The following is a 23049-nucleotide window of genomic DNA, read 5'->3' as shown; positions in this document are numbered from 1 at the left end:
TTCCCAATCACTGGGTTGGATATGCTCCAATAATGGGGCGATTCCTTGATCGGGGGCTGGTCGTTCACCTTTCTTTGTCTCGGCCACTGCTGGCGCCGAGAGGTCTGGATCGGCATTCAATTGCTAATTTGTTGCAATTGTTCCCGGGGATAGCCGATTAAACTGCAGATGTCTGGGTTGATGTGCTGCTAATGGTTGCAGGTATCGATCTGGGCCGACTTCCCCAGAGCCGAATACGCTGTTCTGTCTGCAGCTGTCCGTTTGTGCCCTGTTGGCTGCTTTTCCCATCAGCCTTTTCGGTTAGCCATTTTACATCGGGTTTTGGCCAAATTAATCGGGAATCAGGCATTTTAGGTGGCTACAGACCGTCCTTGACATAAATTTTGTCCTTTCCGTTCCCTGACCAGGGGGGACACCTCCTACATGGCCACTACTCTGACCCTAGCTATGCACAACATTTTTTTACCGAAACAATTCTAAGGGCGCTATGTCAGACAGGGGCATGCATCTACAAAATAAAAAACTTGGAACCTCTAATTTTACCTAAATACACTATACTCACCAAACATTGCATTATCCTATCTTCCTAAAACATACAACAACAATCATAACATTCAATATACTCTTTCCTGGCTTGGCAGTCAAGCTCAGGATCATACATTTTTTTGTTTATGGAAAGTTTTGTACATCTTTTATTTACAGAAAAACGCAAGTGCATGGTCTTTATTATCGTGTTATAGGTCGCGGGGGTCGGGGGTCTGGTCATAACCGAATATAGGGGATCGGATCCAATATACCGGGGTTCGAGCGCGGTACGCTCGCCTTCTCCATTTGCGAAGGCGCATAGTCTGCACTGCACAGCAGAGTATCGCCAATGCTAACAGTGCTTCAATTACGTAGGACAGGGAGTACCAGGTTATGAATCTGGCACACCAGGAAGATGCAGTGTCGCTGGTGACCTGGCTTTGGGTACTGCGGGGCAGTGAAACATTAACGGCAGGGGGGTTTGGAGTAATGGGGTCCGCGTTCCCGCGCAACCAAATGTCCAATAAAAAGATTTTGATCACGATGAAAGAAGTCCTCATGGCTGTCCTCTTTCTTTTTCTTTCTTAGTGTTCTCTGTTTTCTCCGGTCCTGGAGCTTCTGGTGTTCTGTAAAACAAGCATAGTATCTGTAACTACCCTGGTATAATATCCAGTATGTTAGTGTGTCTGTCCTTTTTTGGGCCAATTGTACCCTTATAATTGGTCACTATGTGTGACCCCCTCATTTTTTTTTTCAAAACAAATTTTAGGTCACGACACACTTCCCAGTGAGGGACCAGTGCTGATTTACCATCCCAATGTTCCAGGATGTAAATAGCATGAGGCAGCAACCTAAAGGCCGCCAAAAAAAAAGACTTTTTGAAATGAAAATGTCAAATGAGGTGCGTATGGGCCGCGACGGGTAAGATTTGGATGGAGTCCCCTGGTAGGACGGCTACCAATGCCGTATCTCCCCTACCCGAGCGTGTTTGACCAACGGGGGGGTCCCCAGGCAGGGCGGGTCTCACGCCGTTTCTCCACTGCCTGAGCAACCGACAAGAACGGGCAAAAATGTAGTCATCATGGCGAGGTTGCTGCTGTGATTCAACCCTCGAATCAGAACGGGCGTCTGATACCCGAACCAGTATCAGCTGAAAAGCTAGTTCCTCTGAACGAGCGTGTGGTCTGCTGACCAGGTATCTGCAGATAAGCTAGTTCCGCTGAACAAGCGTCTGGTCTGTTGACCAGGTATCTGTGGACAAGTTGGTACCGCTGAACAAGTGTCTGGAAAAAAAAATTCTCCTGTCGGACAAACAACACTAAACAAACGTACAAACAACATAAAACATCCTGCAGGTTCCATCAGGAAGGACAACACTTCTCCCAAGTGTCTCCTTTAAATCATCATGTGGACACCTCAGTTCTCTGTTGCGAACAGGGTCGCAAAGGGGTTGGCGGATTGAGGGTCCGACTCGAGGTCGTCCCCTTCTCCCGGGTGCCAAACTCTGGAGTGAATTAATGTTGAGAGGGCTGCGTGGTGTGAGTTGGGGTTGCTTTCGTCGTTGCAGACGAGTCTGCAGGACTTGTCGCGGTGCCAATGAGTTTCGTCGAGTTGTGTGGGGACAAAGTCAGGGTCGTCCGTATGGTTCGGTGGTCGGTGGTGGGATTTGTTTAGAAAAGTGATCATGAAGGGATCACTGGAGTCGAACTCGGAGTCACTGGGTGTGGGTCCGGTTGTATGGGGATAGTAGGGAGGCGGCTGTGGCTATCGTCAGAGTCACAGTTGCTGTCTCTGCTGCTGCAGTCTGTGGGCGTTCCGGAGCGGAGTGTAGATTTTGGGGGTGGAGTCGAGGGCGAGTCCGTGTCTGGGCTGGACGTGGTGGGGGTTGGTCTGGTTACGTTGGCTGTGGGCGGGGTGTGGTCTGCTGCGTCAAGCATGACGTGGTGGGCGTGGTTTGACTGTGCTCCATAAGCCTTTAACTGGTTTATGTGAAACCACGCAGTCTTACCATTTGGGTATTTGATTTTATATACCGATGGGCTTACTTTATCGGTAATGGAGTACGGACCCGAGTATTTTGGAGACAGGAATGTTCTGGGGTTATACACAGACAACATCACTTGTCCTATATCATACTCCGTTGCATGTACTGCCTTATCAAAACAGGCCTTGCTCTGTTTCTTTTTGGTGCCCAATTTAACTGCGACTGCTAACTGAGCCGTTTTTACATTCGCAACTAATTGCTCAACGGCTTTCTCGTGGGTGAGGGCCATAACTTCAGGGCTGGTCAGGCCTAAACCTAACAAGTACTCTGTCCCTTTCATGGGGCGTCCGGTCATGAGGGTGTGTGTGGTGTAACCTGTGGAGGTGGAAACAGTGTTACGCAGAAACATTAGCGCGAAGGGGAGGACTGAGTCCCAAGTGGTGTTGTTCTGCTGGACCATTTTTCTGAGGGTGGTTTTTAGGGTCCGATTCATGCGCTCCACTATACCACTCGACTGTGGGTGGTACACAATGTGAAATTTTTGGGTTATGCCAAATATCGTGAGGACGTTCTGCATGACCCGTCCCGTAAAGTGAGAACCTTGGTCCGATTCAATACTGCGGGGGAGTCACCATCTTGTGAAGATGTGGTGGGTTAGGATTTTGGCTGTGGTTTTCGCGGTGTTGGTGCGGGCTGGAAATGCTTCCACCCACTTTGTAAAAGTGTCTATGACCACCAGAACATATTTATAGCCATTCCTGCAAGGGGGCAATGGACCTATAAAATCGATCTGGAGGTTAGTCCAGGGACCGTTAACGGGTCGGGTGTGGCTGAGTTGTGCCTTTTTGACATATCTATCTGGGTTGTTCTGTGCGCAGATGAGGCAATTCTCAATGTAATGGGATACATCTTCCTTGAGACTTGGCCACCAACAAAGCTGTTTGAGGTGGGCTGTAGTGGGATCGATTCCCTGGTGTCCATGACCATCATGGAATAAACAAATTAATTGGTTCCTATCCTGCTCAGGAACTACAGAAACGGTGTCCTTTAGCACCACACCGTCATGTGTGGTCAGTGTATTTCTGAACCTCTCGTAGGAGGCTGGAAGCTTCGCTTTCACGATCTCAGTGAGAGCGCTATCCTGCTTCTGGGCCTCTACTAGATCTTCGCGCCTAGTCTGCGTGACCTGAACTGCACTCACCGGCGCACTCACTGGCGCGCTTTCGGGGGGGGTTTCCAAAAGTACCCATGCCTGGATCCTGCCTTAGCCAGTGCGTCGGCTTTTACATTTCCAGGGGCGGAGGAACGATGGTGGCTGCAGACTTTTATAATGCCAAAAGTCCTGTCCTTGGCTTTTTGCAAATTATGGCGGAGTAATGGGACTGAGGGGAAGGGTTTCCCATCCGCGGAAACAAATCCTCTTGTTTCCCAGAGGGGCAGAAATTCTGTGAGGCTGTTGCAGACATACAGGCTGTCTGAATATATGTCTGCTGGGCTGGGGAAGGAATCTGGGTGCTCTACAATGTAGGCGATGGCCGCAAGCTCTGCTGCCTGCGCGCCTAAGTGTCCGGGTAATTTTAATGCGATTTCCTCGAGGGCGCGTCCCTGCGCGTCCTCAACATAAATCCCACAACCTGTTATGCGTTGCCCATCCAAGACTGTGGAAGATCCATCCACATAAATCTTGATGGGGTCACACGTGTCCGGGTGAGGGGGGCTCTGAGATGGAGTGGCTAATTTTCTGGGGGATGTTTAGCTATAAAGGGGCCTGTATTATGGTGGGGCGAGATGATTTCACACTCATGGGGGTTCCGGGGTACTGTAAATTGTCCGCTAAGTATGTGTGAGTCTTTGTCCGTTTGACTGTGATGTCCCGTCCTTGCAAGAGAAGGGTCCACCTAGCAGCGCGGATTTGGCTGACGGTACCGTCTTTAAGTCGTCCGTCCAGTAAAAGTTGGGTGGGGGTGTCTCGGTCAAAATGGTGATGGGGTTCAGTCCGGTAATGTATGAAAAGTACTGGACTGCCCAGAAAACTGCGAGCAGGTGCCTCTCACAGGCTGAGAATCCCTGCTCCACAGCATCTAAAATTCGGGAGGCATAAGCCACGGGTCTTAGCTGGTCATGCCGTTCCTGCACGGAGCACGGCTGAAAGGGTGCGGTCTGTGGTCGCTACCTCTGTGGCGTAAGGGACAAGCGGGTCTGGAACTTGTAGTGCGGGGGCGGCTATGAGCGCCTGTTTTAATGATTCCACAGCATCCGTATGCTGCGGAAGCCATTCCCAGGGAGCACCTTTAGGAGGTCTGAGAGGGGGGCTGCCTTGCTGGCGAAACCGTCGCTGTGGTTTCGGCAGTAGCCAACCAGTCCTAAAAACGACCGGAGGGCTGAAACGTTTTGAGGAAGGGGCAATTTAGCGATCGAGTCAATTCTTTTGTGCTCGATCTCGCGTTTGCCGTGTGTGATAATAGTACCCAAATATACCACTTTCTCTTCCAATATCTGGGCCTTTTTGGGGTTGAGTTTACAGCCAATAGAATGTAACAATTCCAGGAGTTCGGACAGAAGCTCAATGTGCTCTTCCTTGGTGTCTGTCTGCAGTAGTAGATCATCTACATACTGTACCAGACATTTGGGGCGAGAAAATTTTGCTAGTCCATTTGCCAGCTGTCGGTGGAAAATGGAGGGGGAGTTGTGGAAGCCTTGTGGCAGACATGTCCACGTGTACTGCTGCGCTCTGAAAGTGAAGGCAAATTTATACTGGCACGCCTTTGCCAATGGAATAGACCAGAATCCATTACTGACGTCCAAAACCGTGAAATATCGGGCATGGAGTCCCTGTTTGAGCATGGTCTCGGGACTTGTTGCTACGGTGGGGGCTGCTGCGGGGGTGACTTTATTGAGTTCCCAATAATCAATGGTCAAGCGCCATAATCCGTCGGGCTTCCTTACTGGCCAAATCGGGGCATTATTAGTTGAGGCTACCGATCTTAGTACGCCCTGCTCTAATAAGCTCTCTATATCCTTTAGGATTTCTCCCTCTGCTTCTAGGGGGAATCCGTACTGCTTTTGGGGTCTAGGGTCCGGTCCTGTTATTTGTACGGAGCCAGTCATCCGTCCACAGTCGTGCTTGTGGGTCGCGAATGCTGCCCTGTTATTTTGCAGGACTGCCCTAACCTTTCTGTCCATGCTGAGTGTGGTGGGGTTGAACCAAAACTCGCCTACTGCGCTAATCTTGTTCATTTAGTCCCCTCTGTTGAGCGTTGCGGGGGCTCTAGCGGATTTCGCCATCTTCCAGACACACTGGTTGACTGGATCGAAGGATAGGTGGTGGGAATTCATAAAGTCGATTCCCAGAATGTGTCCTGCTGTGTGGGGCAGGTCGACTAAAACTATGGGGTGTTTTGTGGTAATGGTTCCTATTTGGATGGGTACAGGGGCTGTGATGTGTCCCTGCTGTGAGTGGCCTGTGAAGCCACTGAGGGTGATAGTGGCTGTAGTGGGCCACGTGTCCTGACCAAGGGTGGAGGAATTTAAGGAGGTGCGGGACACTCCTGTGTCCCAGAGAAACTCGATAGGCTGTCCCCGAATTTTTGTTGCGACTATGGGTCGTCCTGACCTATCCCAAAGGGTATCACAGACCCAACTGGGGGAGCCTGTACACCGTCAGTCCGTTCCGGTCAAGTCTGTCTGATCCGACCGGGCGTTAACGCTATGTATGGGCTCTGCCTTTTTCTTACTCAGAGTGCCTGTCTGTTGGGCTCTCTGTGGCTTTTTAGGGAAATTGCACTCTTTGGCAAAATGTCCCAACTGTCCGCAGTTGTAACATTCTTGCGGTTTTACTGGGGGGCTGCTCTTTCCCTCGTTTACCCAGGCGGGGTTGTGAGGAGTGGTTCTTACTGCCTGCACGTCTGCAGTGGCTTGCTTTTCCTCGGGGGTTTTAGCGGCAGGTTTACTGTGAGCAGACTGTTCCCAAACGCGGGACAATCTTTTAACCACCCACTTCTCATTATAAGCCTCCTCCGAGGGGTCATAATTACTACAGGCATTCTGTCCTGCCTCTGTGGCATGGGAGATAAGGGTGCAGGTCCATTTGGCCATATTGTCTGGGGACAAATGGGCACGGTCTACGTCTCCGAAAACGGCTTCAAAGTGAATCCACAAGCGTCCTGCGAACGCTGTGGGGTGTTCAGACTTCTTCTGTCTGCACTTATATAGGCCATCTACGGGGTCACCCCGGTTATACCCGATCGCATCCAGGATCGCGGTATGCATTTCTGCAGGGGTGCCTCCTCCTACGTTCTGTGGGCCGGGAAGGGCTGCTGCTACCGATGGGTCTAAGCTTAGAACCATGAGCTTTACCTGCTCTCTCTCATCCAGGCCGTACAAGGTCGCCTGGTGTTTGACGGTGGCAAAGAAATGGTGTGGGTCTGAAGCGGGGAGGAACGGTGTGATTTTCGCACACGCGTCCCGTAATTGGGTCACTGTGAGGGGGGTGGAATATAGGAATTCCACCTCGTTTGATGTGGCCGTGCGGTGGGTTGTTACAGGGTTCATCGGAGCCTGAACTACCTGCTGTGTGGGGGGTGGGGGTGCCTTTCTCCTTTGGGACTTTCCCTGCGCACATGTTCCCATAACATATCTCTGCGCTGTCTCCTGCAATTCTTCCCAATCAGGGCCATCTTCCTGTTCTAAACTTTCCCCAAAGGTTTCTTGGAATCCCTTTTGGACAGAAAGCAGTGATTGCAGGTCTGCAATTTGCTTCCGGCACTTCGCATGGTCTATGGTACTCTGCCTTAGTTCCGTGGTTGCAGCGTGGAGCGCTCTCAAGGCTGCCTTGAGATCACTACATTGCTTCTGTAGCATCTCCACCTGCTTCTCTGTCTGTTTCTTTACCAGGACTGCACGATGCGTGTCCTGGTAAGCCTTCTCATACTGGGACTGGAAACTACTCAAATGCGCCAGACAAGACTGGTGACCCCGTTTGGTGTCAGCCACCTCTTCGTCCTTTGCCACTAATTTCCGCCTTAACTCCAGATTCTCTTTCTCCACCTCGCATACATCGACTTTACTCATACGGTGTATGCCCTCTACTTCTTTGCGGAGCGTCCAGACGACCTCCTCTGTGCCTCGCAATTGTGCCTGACAAGACACAATTGCCATCGGCTTGCACGCTTTTGCTAAGCTCTTCTTATGGATTTCACTCATGTTCTCCCACCAACTATGCCCTATACTTCCGGGACCTGAGTTATCATTACTGCAGAGATCATCCCACATGGGCCATCCTTTGCCCTTGAGGTATTTCCGAATCTCCTCCTCCCAAATGGGACACTGTCCCACTCTACTGCTGCTGGTCGCTGCGACCGCAAATTCTTCGGGATTCATGAGGCGTTGCATTGCCTGCATGGCCATCTCTCCTATCTGCCTGCTTTGGTCGAATTTGGAACAGGGGGCTAAGGTGGTGTTGTAGATGCGGGTACGGCTTGCGCTAATTTCCGAAAATACAGACTTCCAACAGTTTTGACGCAACAAAATCTATCAGTTTTACCTTATAGCCCTGTTAGTTACGCATGCATACACACACTTCCGAATTGTGAATTATTAATCAGAACCGCTTGAGCACGTGTTTTTTTTTGTTTGTTTCCAAGTGGATTCTATTCAAATTTCTTGGGTTCTCCCGGAGTGGTTTTCCACTTCTAGATCGGGTCCCACCAGAGTCGCCAATTTGTTGCTCTTATTAGCCTTAGTTTTATTAGCCCTAATTCTGTCACCGTTGCTCACGAGTCACCAGGTATCTTTCTGATACCGCCACGTGGTTCAAGCTCTAGTTATGATTAATAAGACAGCACACCGCTTAGTAAGAGTAAAACCAACGGTCATTTATTATTTACAGCAATAAATACTTATACAATAATCCTACTTTCTAGACTACTACCTACCACTACAGGCCAATACTTAACTTTTGGGAATGGCCCACCAGGTCAGGGAAACGAATGGCTTATCGAATTGGGTCTGGCCTGCGTGATTCAAAGGCTGATACAGGTCGATGGCTAGGAGTCTCTATCGGGTAGCGATCGCTGGAGTCAAACTTATGGTTTCTGGTTGATGGTTCTTGCGAAGGTTGCGAGCAGGAGAAGAAGGGAGAGAAGGGTCGATCTGAACTTGGCCTGACCTTTATAGTTCCCAGGGGCTTCCTGCCTCTCGGGGAGGACCTTGACCCTGGTCCCAAGTAATTGGACTTGTTCCCAATCACTGGGTTCGATATGCTCCAATAATGGGGCGATTCCTTGATCGGGGGGGGGGTGGTCGTTCACCTTTCTTTGTCTCGGCCACTGCTGGCACCGAGAGGTCTGGATCAGCATTCAATTGCTAATTTGTTGCAATTGTTCCCGGGGATAGCCGATTAAACTGCAGATGTCTGGATTGATGTGCTGCTAATGGTTACAGGTATCGATCTGGGCCGACTTCCCCAGAGCCGAATATGCTGTTCTGTCTGCAGTTGTCCGTTTGTGCCCTGTTGGCTGCTTTTCCCATCAGCCTTTTCGGTTAGCCATTTTACATCGGGTTTTGGGCCAAATTAATCGGGAATCAGCCATTTTAGGTGGCTACAACGTGTTTGAAGGAAAGATCTCAGATCGACACATCTAAGGATTTAAGAATCAACTTAACATTTTTTGCCACCCACTTAAAGTGCTTAAATGTGTGGGATATCCTCAGAATTTGAAAATGCACAGATCAGAGCAGCTTCAATAACATGTGTGGGCGTTCATTTGATGTTCATTTGATGTCCTTGGTTCACCTGGATTATAAACCTGTCCAAAAATCTCTTCCTCAACTAACTCCATTAAAATAATCGATTAACAGATCACGCATCACACCACTGTTTGTGGGATCTTGGTTGTGTGCAAAATGGCCACCACGTTTGTTTGAATAACAACAGCTACCCTATTTAAAGTGATTCATTGTAATTGGAGTGCTCTTTAGACATTTAAGAAGTGATAAGGTGCTGCATAAATGCTGGGCTGAACAAACATCAACAACCAGCAAAGAAAAAAAAGGATCCATTCAGTAGTTTTAAAATGAATAGTGATAGTGATCTTCATTTTTAAACAAGCCATGGTACATTGTATTGTAAATGTGTATACTGTCGCCATAGTAATTCCATTTTTAATTGGATAAGAATCTATTTCCATTTAAACTTGACTCCTTTTTCTGGGACAGAAAAAGCTTCTGCCTGATTTGCCTTTTAGACTGTGCTGATTGAATATAATTATCTCAGAATTCTCAGTTTGATTTAATTGCATTATTATAGTTCAGTGAGGCTGATTATTGCCGAAAAAAAGGCACTCAGATGCAAAAACGGCAACTGGTTTATTGATTTCTGAAATGTGGCTGAACATTGATGAGCAAGTTGTCAGATATTGCAACGTCATCTGAAAAGGGGCAGTGTTACCATGGTGAGTAATATGGCATGATGTTGCCATGGTGAAGTATTTGGTGCAATAACATAATCATTTTGCTGATGGTATCTGGTTGCTCGAGGCTATTTTTGAATCCTTGTTAAGTGAAAAAAAGATATGATTCATATGTGGTATTTGATTAATTATATAATTTCTCTCTCCGGTTGTTGCAAGAGGAGAATCGATCTGCAAAAATGCACACAAGAAGTGCCATTACCCCCTGTTTCAGGGTTCATGTTCTGAGTCATTCAGTAGGTTCGTAAAATATGTCCTTTCTTTGTTACCAGCTCCCTACTGTAGTTCACCAAGCCCTCCCAGGCATGGAACGGTTCGCACTCAAACTGGAGGGCTACCCGGCAGCACAGTGCGATTCAGCTGTGATCCAGGCTATCGGCTAATTGGACAGGGTTTCGCAACATGTTCTCGGTCCCCCCAAGGCTGGTACGACTGGAATACCATTCCTCCTCTTTGTCAAGGTAAGAAAATGATCCCCCGTAAGAGCCCGACATCTGTCATGTACAGGTATCCCAATCGTCACTTATGGAAATCGATAGGGAAAAGGAAATTGAAAAAAAACAGGAAAATCTATCTTGATCTGATCCGAGTTCTCAAGGGGATTCCAATCCACAGCCAGAGAAGAAAGGGTGTCCTTCAAACAGCTTCTGACAGTTTGTTGTCTGTATTCAATGAAAAATCATATGCCACAATACACAGTGGCCTTGAGTTTCTGTTTGGAACCCAATCAGCAAAATTAGTCCAACATTCATTAAGTAGTGCATTTGCCGAGGTGAAGTCACATTCAGGTTTCCAGGCAAACTCATTAAGGTAAGTCGAAATGTAAAATCTCCCATTAATCTACACAATTATGAGCATGCTTGAATATAATTGTCACAGAAATAAGACCAGGGGACCTCAGAGAAAAGCTTTAAAACAGTAACTGTTACAAGTGTTGGAGGCTTTCTCGAAACCCCAAAACAAGGCTTCAAATACCTGGCACCCTTTGAAATGCAAAACTTCCATTCAATTTCACAAGGAAGTGATTGACTGATTAATGGCTCAGACACAGCTGCTTGATGGACTGTTCATTTATCTCTCCCTTCACCCTTGAATGCATCTCAAGTACCCTGCTTTGATGCTAACCGCAATATTTTTTGCTGTGAGCAAAGAGGAAGTGAAATCACGTCGCTACTTCGATGTGCTGAGGAATTGTCAATCATAGAAAGAATGTTTATGAGAATTGTGGTTAGCCCCTCACCCACAGCGCTCAGTCACTCGACCCCCAGGACCCTTGGGGGACCCCCCTTCTCCCACAGCCTGGCAGTAGCAGAGAGGGGCACATTATCAGTGCCCTGACCCCCTTGATTCCCCTCCGGCTCCACCACACCGGGGCTGCATTTGGCCAACCTTGCACCAAAACCTGCCTGGTGGATTTCGCATTGCTGGGATTGGAGTGTCACAGTGGTGGCTTGGGTGGGTTAATTGCATGCTTATGCATGTTTATCCTGAATTTGCATTGTCCTGTTGGCATGGGGTGGGTAGCGCGCTACGGCCAGCGGCAGGGGTGTAGAGAATGGCAATGAGTCTGATGCCCGGTACCAAGCCCGTTTTTCAAGGGACACTCCATTCCCTGCCTGATTGGGATTCCCGACAATGATGGGGAATGGAGAATCCCAGCCTTTGTGTTAACCTCACCACTTGCCTTCCCACCTATTTTTGTGTTTTCTGCAAACTTGGCAACAGGCTCCTCATCCGCATCCAAGCCATTAATATATATTGTCAATCATTTTGGCCCCGCACTGATCCCTATGGCACTCCACGAGTTACAGGTTGCCATCCTGAAGATGCTCCTCTTAGCCCAACTCTCTGTCTTCTATAAGTTGGCCAATTCTCTATAAATTCCAGTATACTATGGGCTCTTATCTTATTAACCAGCCTTTTATGCTGGACCTTATTGACTGTTTTTTGGAAATCCAAGTATATTACATCTACTGGTTCTCCTTTATCTATCCTGCTTATTACCCCCTCAAAGAATTCTTAAAAAATTGTCAGGCATGATTTCCCCTTCATGAAGCCATGCTGACTCTGCTTGATCATATTATATATTTCCAGATGCTCTGGTTTTATGTCCTTTCTAATGAACTTTAACATTTTCCCAATGACAGATGTTAAGCTAACTGACTGATAGTTACCTGTGTTTTGTCTCCCTCTCTTTTTGAATAATTGAACATTGGCAGTTTTCCAATCCTTTGGGACTTTTCCATAATTTATATATTCTGGGGAGATTACTATTAGTGCACCCACTATCTCTGTGGTTACTTTCTTTAATTTCCTGGGATGCGACCCATCTGGCCCAGGAGTCTTATCAGCCTTTAGCCCCATTAGCTTTCCTGGCACTTTTTCTCCAGTGATTGCATTGTAATTATTTCCCCACCCCCTTTTTCCCTTGCTTATTTAATATTCTTGGAATGTTATTAGTGTCTTGCACCGCAAAGGCTGATGCAAAGTATTTGTTTACCTCCCCTGCCACTGCCCTGCAAACCTTTCAAAACTTTACAGAGGGCTGATTTATATTACTCTGAGCAGTTGATTTAATGAACATAGGCTTGTTTCTGCTGCAAATAGTTTCAAAGAAATAATACAAAAGTTGGTCTGTGACTACGATTGACTGCTGGTTAGGTGATTAACACTGGAATCATATGACCATGGGTGTTTGTGTGCTTGATATCCTGGGCAAATTCTGATGAACTCCTCTGAATAAATGTATTCAGTGGAAATTTGCCTTCTGACCTGGGGGTATGACTAGTTTTCTGGGCATTGAATGCTTCAGGCAAATTAACATAAAATACAATTGATTACTTGGGCAGGTTTACAGACGTATGCTTAAAATGTTGCTTTATTTGATTTGATTTCACGCAAATTAAACTGTTACTTGTGTGGAAATGACGTAGAAACTCAAGGCCAATAGTTTATAAATATCTGCATGGTGTTAAAAATAACGTCACAGCATAATTTTTATAGACAGCTTCTCAATCTTGAGAATATTTTTGCTTCTTTTTATTTGTTTGTTCCCCTCATGATTGTATTTTCGCCCTTAATGCTATCCGTGCTACTAACTTTTTCGTCCCCGACATGGAAATGCCATGTTTTGGTTGATGGCTGTTTTTCTTTCTCAGATTACCTTGCCTTAATCCTGTATCTCCTTCTGTTAATATAAATGAAATTGAGACATTAACTTATAGAAAATGGTAAATGGGCTACTTGTATTTTCCCACTGGATGTGACAATGCATAGCAAATTGCTGAGTCGCACAATGCTCTAACCTTTGGTACCTCCCTCTGTGTTACAGCAGCAGTGTTTATATTGATGGAACGATTAATATTGATGCACATTAAACCTCAAACTAAGCTGATCGTTGTTCCTTTTCAGCCATTTCCTGTGGCGTTCCAACAGCACCAATGAATGGGACAGTCTTTGGGAGGGAGTACACTCTCGGCACAAGGGCCATCTATCAGTGTAACGAAGGATATAGATTGCAATCTGGTGAACTATCAACAGCTGTCTGTCAGGAAAATGGAAAATGGAGCAACAATGATAACCCTCCACAGTGTGTTGGTGAGTGTGTCATTGGGAGCTCTATTTCACAACCTCTGTCAAGAAATCACTACATGGGTGAAGGAAGAACGCAGATTGACCAACATTCTGGGGGTCCAGTCAGTCAACCGGTTAGGATTTCAACATGTTGTGCCGTGAGTGTTATCTGCCTGCCTTTCAGTCTCTCTCACTCTCTCTGATCACGCCTTCCATAACATGGTCACTCAGCTATTGGTCCTGTGAATGCCTCCACATGACCCACCTAGTGGACCTCAGGAAGATATCTGACTATTTCCTAAATGGTGAGAAATTAGAAACTGTGAAGATGCAAAGATTCAGGGAGCCTAAATACAGAATCGCTAAAAGCTAATGTTAAAGCACAGATGAATAATTAAATGGCTAATATCACCTTGGCCTTTATTTCAAGAGAGCTAGAATACAGAGGGGTGGATGCTATTTTTACAGTACGTGCACTTCTGATTAGACCACATTTAGTGTAAAGTATTCAGCTCTGGACATTGTGGGGGCGATTCTCTGGGCCGGAGAATCGCCGCAACCGCGCCACGATGCCCCGGCGCGCGATTCTCCAAGGTGCGGAGAATCGGCGCCATTTGCGCCAGCGCGTTTAGTCGCTGCCAGTGGGAATTCTGCGCGAACGGTCCGGGGGCGGTCTGTGGGGGGGGGGCTCCTTCACCGGGGGGGGCCTCCGATGGGGTCTGGCCCGCGATCGGCGCACACCCGGGCCTACTTTCTGGCGCAACCGGCCCCTGAACACCGACGCCATGTTGAGTCATGGCCGGTGCGCTGAAGAAGTCCCCCACGCATGCACAGGTTGGCGCGGCCCATTTGGCACCGCGAAAGGAGGCTGGAGCGGCGTGAACCACTCCAGTGCCGTGCTGGCCCCCTGTAGGGGCCAAAATCGGTCGCAATTCATGACTGTCATAATACATACCAGTATATCATGGTGCAGACACACACTGATGGACACACAGTGGGATCAATCAACATACACAACACCGCAGCCAATTACCAGTGAGAGCACACGCACTATAAAGACAGGGGGCATCAGAGTTCCTGCTCATTCGAGTAGCAGTTAGCTAGGAGCACAGAGCTCACAGCCTGCAACACAGACATTTGCCACGTGCTGAGTGCATCAACTGGTTGGGACAAGGCAAAGGTCTTTAGTTAAAGCTAGTATCGTATTCACCAACAGTTGAAATATGTTTAAATAGTTAACCTTTTAATAAAATAGTGTTGCACTACTTCAAGTGTTGGTGACCTGTATGTGATCCAGAACACCCAACACATCATGATACCAGGAGTGGTTGCATACTAGCACTTCTTAGACCTACCTGCGAGTGATCTGCCTTCCGCCAGCATTCCGTCATCCTGCAACATGGACAACATCAGCCCGCCGCCGCCGCTCCGCATCGCCGGCAACCTCGGGGCCAACTAAAAGATTTTCAAACAGCGCTTCCAGCTCTTCCTCGAAGCCGCGGACAGGGAGGGCGCCTCAGACACCAGAAAGATTGCTCTTCTCCTCTCCACGGCCGGGGACCATGCCATCCACATTTTCAACTCTCTCACCTTTGCAGATGACAAAGACAAGACGAAGTGCAAGACGGTTCTCCTCAAATTTGACACTCACTGCAGCATAGAGGTGAATGAATGTTTTGAGCGCTACGTGTTCCAGCAGCATTTGCAGGGTAAGGACGAACTTTTCCAATCCTTTCTAACGCACCTCCGCATCCTTGCGCAATCTTGCAGCTATGGGCCCACCTCCTACTCCATGATACGCGACCAGATCGTTTTTGGTGTTCAGTCGGACCCCCTATGTCAGCAGCTCCTCAAAGTAAAGCAACTCACCCTAGCGACCGCCATCGAGACTTGTGTCCTACATGAAAATGCCACCAGTCGGTACTCCCATATACAAGCGGCTGAAACGGCGCGGCAAGGTCCCCACGAGGTGGAACGGGTCCAAGTGATTGAGCACCTCCAGGGCCTCAGCTTTTCACGGACTCCCGCGCTTGTACGCACCAAATGAGGGACGGCGACGTTGAGGAACTTAATGCGCAGGCGTGCACTACGCATGACCGCACCGCGCATGTGCGGTGGTGCAGCGAACGTGCTGACGTCACGACGTGCGGCAACTGTGGCTCCGCCCATTTGAAGCGGCAATGCCCCGCAAAATCTCGACAAAGCCTATGATGTGGAAGACTTGACCACTATGCTGCCTGCTGTCGAGCAGCTCAGCCTTCCAATTCATATCGCTTCAGCCAGCCTCGCAGGAATGTTCGGGCAATTCAACCCACGGTCACCGAGTCCGATTCCGACCACCCACACAGCAGTGACACCGAGGAACCGAAGGTGCCTTTTCGAGTCGGTGTCATCACGAAAAACAGGCTGTCCCCGAAGCAAAGGCATCAGCCGCTGTTGGTATACAGCATTGATCCAGACGATGAGTGGTGTGCCAGCCTGATGGTCAACCGCTCCCAAATACGATTCCGCCTGAACACTGGTGCCTCCGCCAATCTCATGGCGTGTCTGCTTTCCAAAGCCTTCATGTCAAACCAACCATTCTTCCATCGGCCTGCCAGTTATTGGACTACAATGGCAATGTCATTCCTGCAACTCGAAGTGGCGCACAAGTCACGGAAAGCCATCCTTCCTTTCGAGATCGTGGGCTCCTCGAAGGACTCTCTGCTTGGCGCACAGGCGTGCAAGCTGCTAAACCTCGTTCAAAGAGTTCACTCTCTCTCTCCTGATGACACGTCTGCCTTCCAGGATGATGACTTCAGGGCGCAACTCAACGCCATCATCAACCAACACCGTGACGTCTTCGAAGGCATGGGCTCGCTCCCATATACTTACTAGATCCTACTCAAACAGAACGCCACGCCTGTGGTGCATGCACCTCGCAGTATCTCAGCACCCCTCACGGACCACCTCAAACAGCAGCTGCAGGACCTCCAAGACCAAGGAGTGATCTCCAGAGTTACGGAACCAACCGACTGGGTCAGTTCCATGGTGTGCGTAAAAAAGCCTTCCGGCGAGCTCAGAATCTGCATTGATCCAAAGGATCTGAATCGCAACATAATGAGGGAGCATTACCCAATCCCCAAGCGCGAAAAGATCACATGCGAGATGGCTCACGCTAAGCTCTTCACCAAACTTGACGCCTCGAAAGGATTCTGGCAAATTGAACTAGGAAACTGTGTACCTTTAACACCTCTTTTGGCAGATATTGTTACAACAGGATGTTGTTTGGGATCATGTCAGCGTCAGAGGTGTTCCACAGGATCATGGGACAAATGATGGAAGGCATTGAAGATATTCGCGTCTATGTCGACGACATAATCATTTGGTCCACCACCCTGCAGGAGCATATCAGTCGCCTCCAGCGCGTGTTCAAACGCATACGGGAGCAGGGCCTACGCCTCAACAGAGCCAAATACTCCTTCGGCCAGACAGAACTCAAGTTCCTAGGGGACCACATCTCCCAGTTGGGTGTGCAGCCGGATGCGGACAAGGTGGCTGCCATCACAGCCATGAACAAACCAGAGGACAAGAAGGTTGTCCTCCGATTTCTGGGCATGGTCAACTTCCTAGGGAAGTTCATCCCTAACCTCGCCTCTCATACCACAGCTCTCAGGAACCTGGTCAGGAAGACGACAGACTTCCAGTGGCTTCCTGTCCATGAGCGCGAATGGAGAGAACTTAAAACCAAACTTACCACGGCCCCGGTATTGGCCTTTTTTGATCCAGCGAAAGAGACAAAATTTCCGACCGATGCCAGCCAATCTGGCATTGGGGCAGTGCTCCTGCAACGCGATGAGGCACATGCGTCACGCGCCATGACCCTCACGGAACAGCGCTTAGCGCAGATAGAAAAGGAGTGCCTGGGCCTCTTGACCGGTGTCGTCATGTTTCATGATTATGTGTACGGCCTTCCCCAATTCACCGTCGAGATCGACCATCGCCCGCTGGTCAATATAATACAAAAAGACTTGAACGACGTGACGCCTCGCCTCCAGCGCATTCTGCTCAAACTCCGGCGATACGACTTCCAGCTGGTATACACCCCGGGCAAAGACCTGATCATAGCCGATGCTCTGTTCAGGGCCGTCAACACCCGTGTGACCCAGCCGGATTAGTCTGCCAGATTGACGCCCATGTGGCCTTTGTGGCCTCCAATCTACCGGCCACGGATGAACGCCTCGTCCAAATTCGCCGCGAGACATAGAACATAGAACATTAGAACATAGAACATAGAACATTACAGCGCAGTACAGGCCCTTCGGCCCTCGATGTTGCGCCGACCTGTGAAGCCACTCTAAAGCCCATCTACACCAGTAAAGACTGCAGCTGACCCCATGCTACAGCGTGTCAGATAGGTGGCTCAAGGGCCAATGTCCGCAGTTCTACAACATCAGAGACGATCTGGCGGTAGTCAATGGTGTCCCCCTGAAGCTGGACCGCATTGTTATCCCGCACAGCATGCACCAGCTTGTCTTGGAACAGCTACACGAGAGCCATCTTGGCGTGGAGAAGTGCCACCGACGGGCCCGAGAGGCAGTGTACTGGCCCGGCATCAATGGCGACATTGCCAACACAGTGCTCAACTGCCCCACCTGTCAGCGGTTCCAGCCGGCCCAACCACGTGAGACCCTACAGCCCCATGAGTTGGTCACGTCCCCTTTGTCCAAGGTCGGCATCGACCTGTTCCACGCACTGGACAGGGACTATGTTCTGATTGTAGACTATTTTTCAAACTACCTGGAGGTGGTACGTTTGCACAACATCACATCTTCTGCAGTCATCCGTGCTGCGCCACGGCGAGCTTCTTTTCAGGCTCAGCGTGGCCATTGGATCGCGCCCATAGAGTTGCTTCTACTCAGAACATTTGACAAAGCCTTATACGTAATCATTAAACAAATGGAAAATATTTTTGAAGCAGCTGCCATCTGTTCTGAATGAATAGAATTTACAGAGCAGAAGGAGGCCATTCGGCCCATCGAGTCTGAACCGGCCCTTACAAAGAGCATCCTACTGAAGCCCACGTGTCTATCCTATCCCCGTAACCCAGTAACCCCCACTTAACATTTTTTGGACACTAAGGGCAGTTTATCATGGTCAATCCGCCTAACCTGCACATCCTGGGAGTGTGGGAGGAAACCGGAGCACCTGGAGGAAACCCACGCAGACACGGGGAGAACATGCAAACTCCGCACAGACAGCGACCCACGCCGGGAATCGAACCTGGGACCCTGGAGCGGTGAAGCAACTGTGCTAACCACTGTGCTACCGTGCTGCCCTATGTGTGTCAACAGATTATCAAAATCTTTTATCATCTCAGATTTTGTCAGCAAAATGCCATTTATTAGCTAGGCTGCTTTAAGAATGCCTCTTGATGAAGATGTGTCAGATATTTTTCAGGCAAAATCATGACAGAAAGAGCATCTTTCTACTTGATAAGCACCTTTCATGGCCCCATGACATTCCAAAGTGCTTTTTCGTTAATGAAATATAGTCAGTGTTGTTGAGTAAGGGAAACACCATTGGCAGCCATCTTATGTTATTGTTCAAAATGGAACTGCTTGCTAAATTCGTACTAGCATCAAGCACTTCCAGGTCAGGTACAGCATGCCTCAGCTCCTCTGCTATCAGATGCGTTGACCTTAACGGAATAAAGCATTCTTGCCATCTTCCGCACCGCATCCTTGCTATTCCTTCAAAAGGCAATTCATGCTCATTTATTGCAAGGGACCTGCCGAGATCTCATCATAATTATTAAACTGGATTGAGGCTGCATGACTCTCACAGGCTAAATTTTCATTCAAGCTTTCATTGGTGGGTTCATGTGTGGGCAGTGTCGTGTTGGGTGTTCCGCTATACAGATGAACTAACACGGTTGTAGATGGTACAACTCTGTTTTATTACTCTTGATAACATCTGTAAACTTATGACTGTGGTTCGTAATTTACCCGTTAACCTGTGGACCTAGCCCAAACACCATCTTAGAGAGGCACTCAGCACATGGTGTATGTCTGAGTGGCGCGCTGTGAGCTCTGTGCTCTGAGCTGTCTCCTGCTGGACTGAGTGGGAACTGTGGTGTTCCCCGTTTTCTAGTGCATGTGCTCTCACTGGTGATTGGCTGTGATGTTGCGTGTGTGTTGATTGGTCCGTTGATCTGTCCATCAGTGTGTATGTGTGTTTGCACCATGATATGTTTATCTGAATATCATGACAGACAGCAGAGGTGGAATTTTTAAAAAAGAACAAAAGTAAAATCCATGGATTTCAGTATCCCTCTCATTTATTGTAAATCATTATCGGGTATTGACAATAAATCTTGAAATTGTAGAGCAGATTAATTTTAATTCTTGACGGATCAAAATCATAACCGATCAGAAAGCTGCGTAACTCTATGGGTAATGAAGTGGCAAACTGCAATTGATTGTTGTTCACCCTGTGTTCTTCCAGCTGTGACATGTCCTGAAGTTAATAGTATCCATGTAGAGTACGGAGACTGGAAGCTGTTATATGGAAATCCAAATCAATATGGAGCTCAAGTGATTATCATTTGTGACCCAGGGTATTACCTGCAAGGACTTAGGGTCATCAGCTGTCAGGCTAATGGAACGTGGAGTATCGGAGAGCAGAAACCCAGCTGTGAAAGTAAGTATCTGATTCAGCACTGTAACACAGGTTAGTGATGAAAAGCATTAGACACGGGTTGTTGATCAAATCGCCTTGGCGTTAAGAAGAATGGTTTTCTTTCAGTTCCTTGTTGGTCTGTTCACAGACTGAAAACGTTCATAGCTGTTGGTTGATATTTGTGTCCGAATGGTTTGAACTATATCAGAAATGATTACTTTGGCTCCTTTTGATGAGCAGAGTCCATCCACACACTGCCCAGTGTTGTGGTAGGTAATCCAGAAAAGGGAGACTCTCGATCCATAGTGTGGGATGTAAGTGGTCACAGTTCGACAGCATTTAGATCACTCCCGTAGGCCTTTAGCATTCATGAATTAAAGAAGGAAAAAAATGGCCAAGTTTATTATTGACCAGGCAGCGGAGATGTGTGTGTGGATAACCTCCATCCACACTCTCCACTCCCAGGCTGCTCAAACATCCTGAGTGGAAGCATGGACAATGGTCCCGATATTCACGGGGAAGCAGTGAGGGAGACTAGGGCATGATTCAACCAAGAACCCAGGAAATACAAGTAAGGCAGAGATTTGATTTTGATTTGATTTATTGTCACATGTACCGAAGTACAGTGAAAAGTATTTTTCTGCGGCCAAGGGAATGTACACAATATACATCAGATCCTAGCCCGGGTCTGCTCTGTCGGTTCCATACCTGGCCAACGTTTTTCAGATCTTAACCATGAATGATCTCGGGCACCTTGCCCCCTGAGCGATGGAGCTCATATTCGTCGAGAGTCACGGGGAGACTGATTGCTCCAACTCTGTAAGTCCAGTGTGTGTTATAACAGTAGCATTTAATTCGATCCTGATTGACAATTTTGGTAAGCCATGTCAATTGCCACTTTTTACTTTAACAACAGACAGGATCATTTGTTTGCTTTTAATACATCATACTGATGCAAAGGGAACTATATACAACTGGAGCATCTTGGCTTATTGACCAGGCCTTCATGAATGTTGACTTAGTTCTTTCACAGTGTCAGGAGCCCCGAGTCATCGAGTCCAATCATCATGTCATCAGTACATCCTCTTCAAACAATAGTACCTCAGGAAAATAAATGCACCAAGATAAAGAGAGAGGGAAGGGATGGGGGTGTTAAAATGAATCTTAAGGCCAGAATTTTCCAGCCCCTCCTCCCATAGCAGAAGGAGCTCGCCACTGGCTGCCAGTGGGATCTTACGATCCGGCTGAAGCCAATGGTGCTTTGCATGGCTTGCCCTTCCCACCAACGAGGAACATACGGCAGGGGTCGCCTTTGGCGGGATCAGAAGAAAATAAAAATCTTAATAGCCATAAAATTCACTCTTAAACATGTATTTGCGACACATTCCTCTAATCCATATGCGAATATAAGTTTATTGGCAGTCTGAAACTGTAAGGGTGCAAATATTCGTAGAATCCTAGAGTCCCTATGTTGCAGGAGGAGGCCATTCGGCCCATCGAGTCTGCCCCGGCCCTTGCTCAGATAGAGCACCCCACCGAGGCTGAATCCCCTGCCCCTATCACCATAACCTCTCCTAGCCTTTGGGCAATATTAGCACGACCAGTTCACCTAACCTGCACATCCTTAGACTGTGGGATGAAACCGGAGCACCCGAAGGAAAGAGGAGAATGTGCAAACTCCACACAGACAATCACCCGATATCATAATTGAACCCGGGTCCCTGGCGCTGTAAGGCAGCAGTGCTAACCACTGTGCCTCCGTGCCGCCCAAGATGATTCTAGTTAATATGTGACAAAGCATGCTTGTACGTGGGTGTGGAATTTCTTTGCTATTTTTACACATTTGTTCATTCACTTTTGATGATCTTGGGTGCAATTTAACATTCTCGTTGCGCCCAACTTGGTGTCGCAACGAGGCCGTTAAATCGCGTGAGAGGCTGAAAACAGGCGCCGCCCCCGATTTCGGCATCAAAAGGGATTCTCTGCCCAATCGCCGATTACGATATCGGCGTCGGGCAATGGAGAATCCCGCCCTAAGTGTTGATGGTAATGCAGAATTTCTGGACGTTCGCGGCAGAAAAACTTTCTCCACACCTGTACAGATTCCGCTACTTCGAAAGGGCTAGCACCTGCGCCACATGGAACACAATCGATTCTCATGAGAAATGGTGTTGGGTTCGCTGGTTTCGCGATTGACACTGAGGAGGCTGACAAGCTGCAACCGCATATACACACTGCACTCCCCGCACACACCATCCCAGCCAACAAGGTGGCAATAAAGAGAGCGGCACCAAGGTTCGTGGACGCAGAGCTCGAGACCCTCATGGATGCCGTGGAGGAGGGGAGGGTGACCCTGTATCCCGGCCCTGGAAGAAGGCAGCCAGCAGCTGCCGTTCGCCGTGCATGGGCGCAGGTGGCAGAGCCGAGAGTGCTGTGGGCAACACCGTCCAGACAGGCCAGCAGTGCAGGAAAAAACTGCACGCCCTCGTCAGGGCAGCTTAGTTGCGGTTCCCTGTTACATGCGTCAAACCACCCCTCAACAGCCCCCACCACACTCACCTCCACACCACCCTCACCCCCATACCACTCTCACCACCACACGACCCTCACCCCACACCACCCTCACCAACCACACCCACACCCCTACTCCCCCTGGCCCATAGTCTAATCATGTGCCTTATCTTCTGTCTTGCACGACCTGCTGGGGATGGGGCGTGTCTATTTGGCATCCCCTGCCCCAGCCAGTGTCACAACCGGAGCCCCCCGTGAGCAGTGACGAGAGCAACTCGGACAGCAGCCCTCCGCCCGAGACTCAGAAGACCCTGGAGCTCAGCTTGG

The 23049-nt window shown here is 48.6% G+C and overlaps 1 protein-coding gene across 1 annotated transcript in view; it reads left to right on the top strand.

Annotated features, from left to right (window-relative positions):
* csmd2 (CUB and Sushi multiple domains 2) overlaps positions 1–23049 on the top strand; it is a 995459-nt gene that overhangs the window by 819730 nt on the left and 152680 nt on the right. Inside the window, exons 46-48 of the mRNA XM_072502405.1 lie at positions 10251–10439; positions 13390–13575; positions 20038–20232. Of these exons, the coding sequence (XP_072358506.1) occupies positions 10251–10439; positions 13390–13575; positions 20038–20232 (570 nt within the window). The remainder of the gene's footprint in view (positions 1–10250; positions 10440–13389; positions 13576–20037; positions 20233–23049) is intronic.

Source organism: Scyliorhinus torazame, chromosome 1 (genome assembly GCF_047496885.1).
Source record: "Scyliorhinus torazame isolate Kashiwa2021f chromosome 1, sScyTor2.1, whole genome shotgun sequence".
Classification (NCBI taxonomy): domain Eukaryota; kingdom Metazoa; phylum Chordata; class Chondrichthyes; order Carcharhiniformes; family Scyliorhinidae; genus Scyliorhinus; species Scyliorhinus torazame.
The sequence above is the reverse complement of the archived record's forward strand: the minus strand, read 5'-3'. Positions and strand labels throughout refer to the sequence as shown.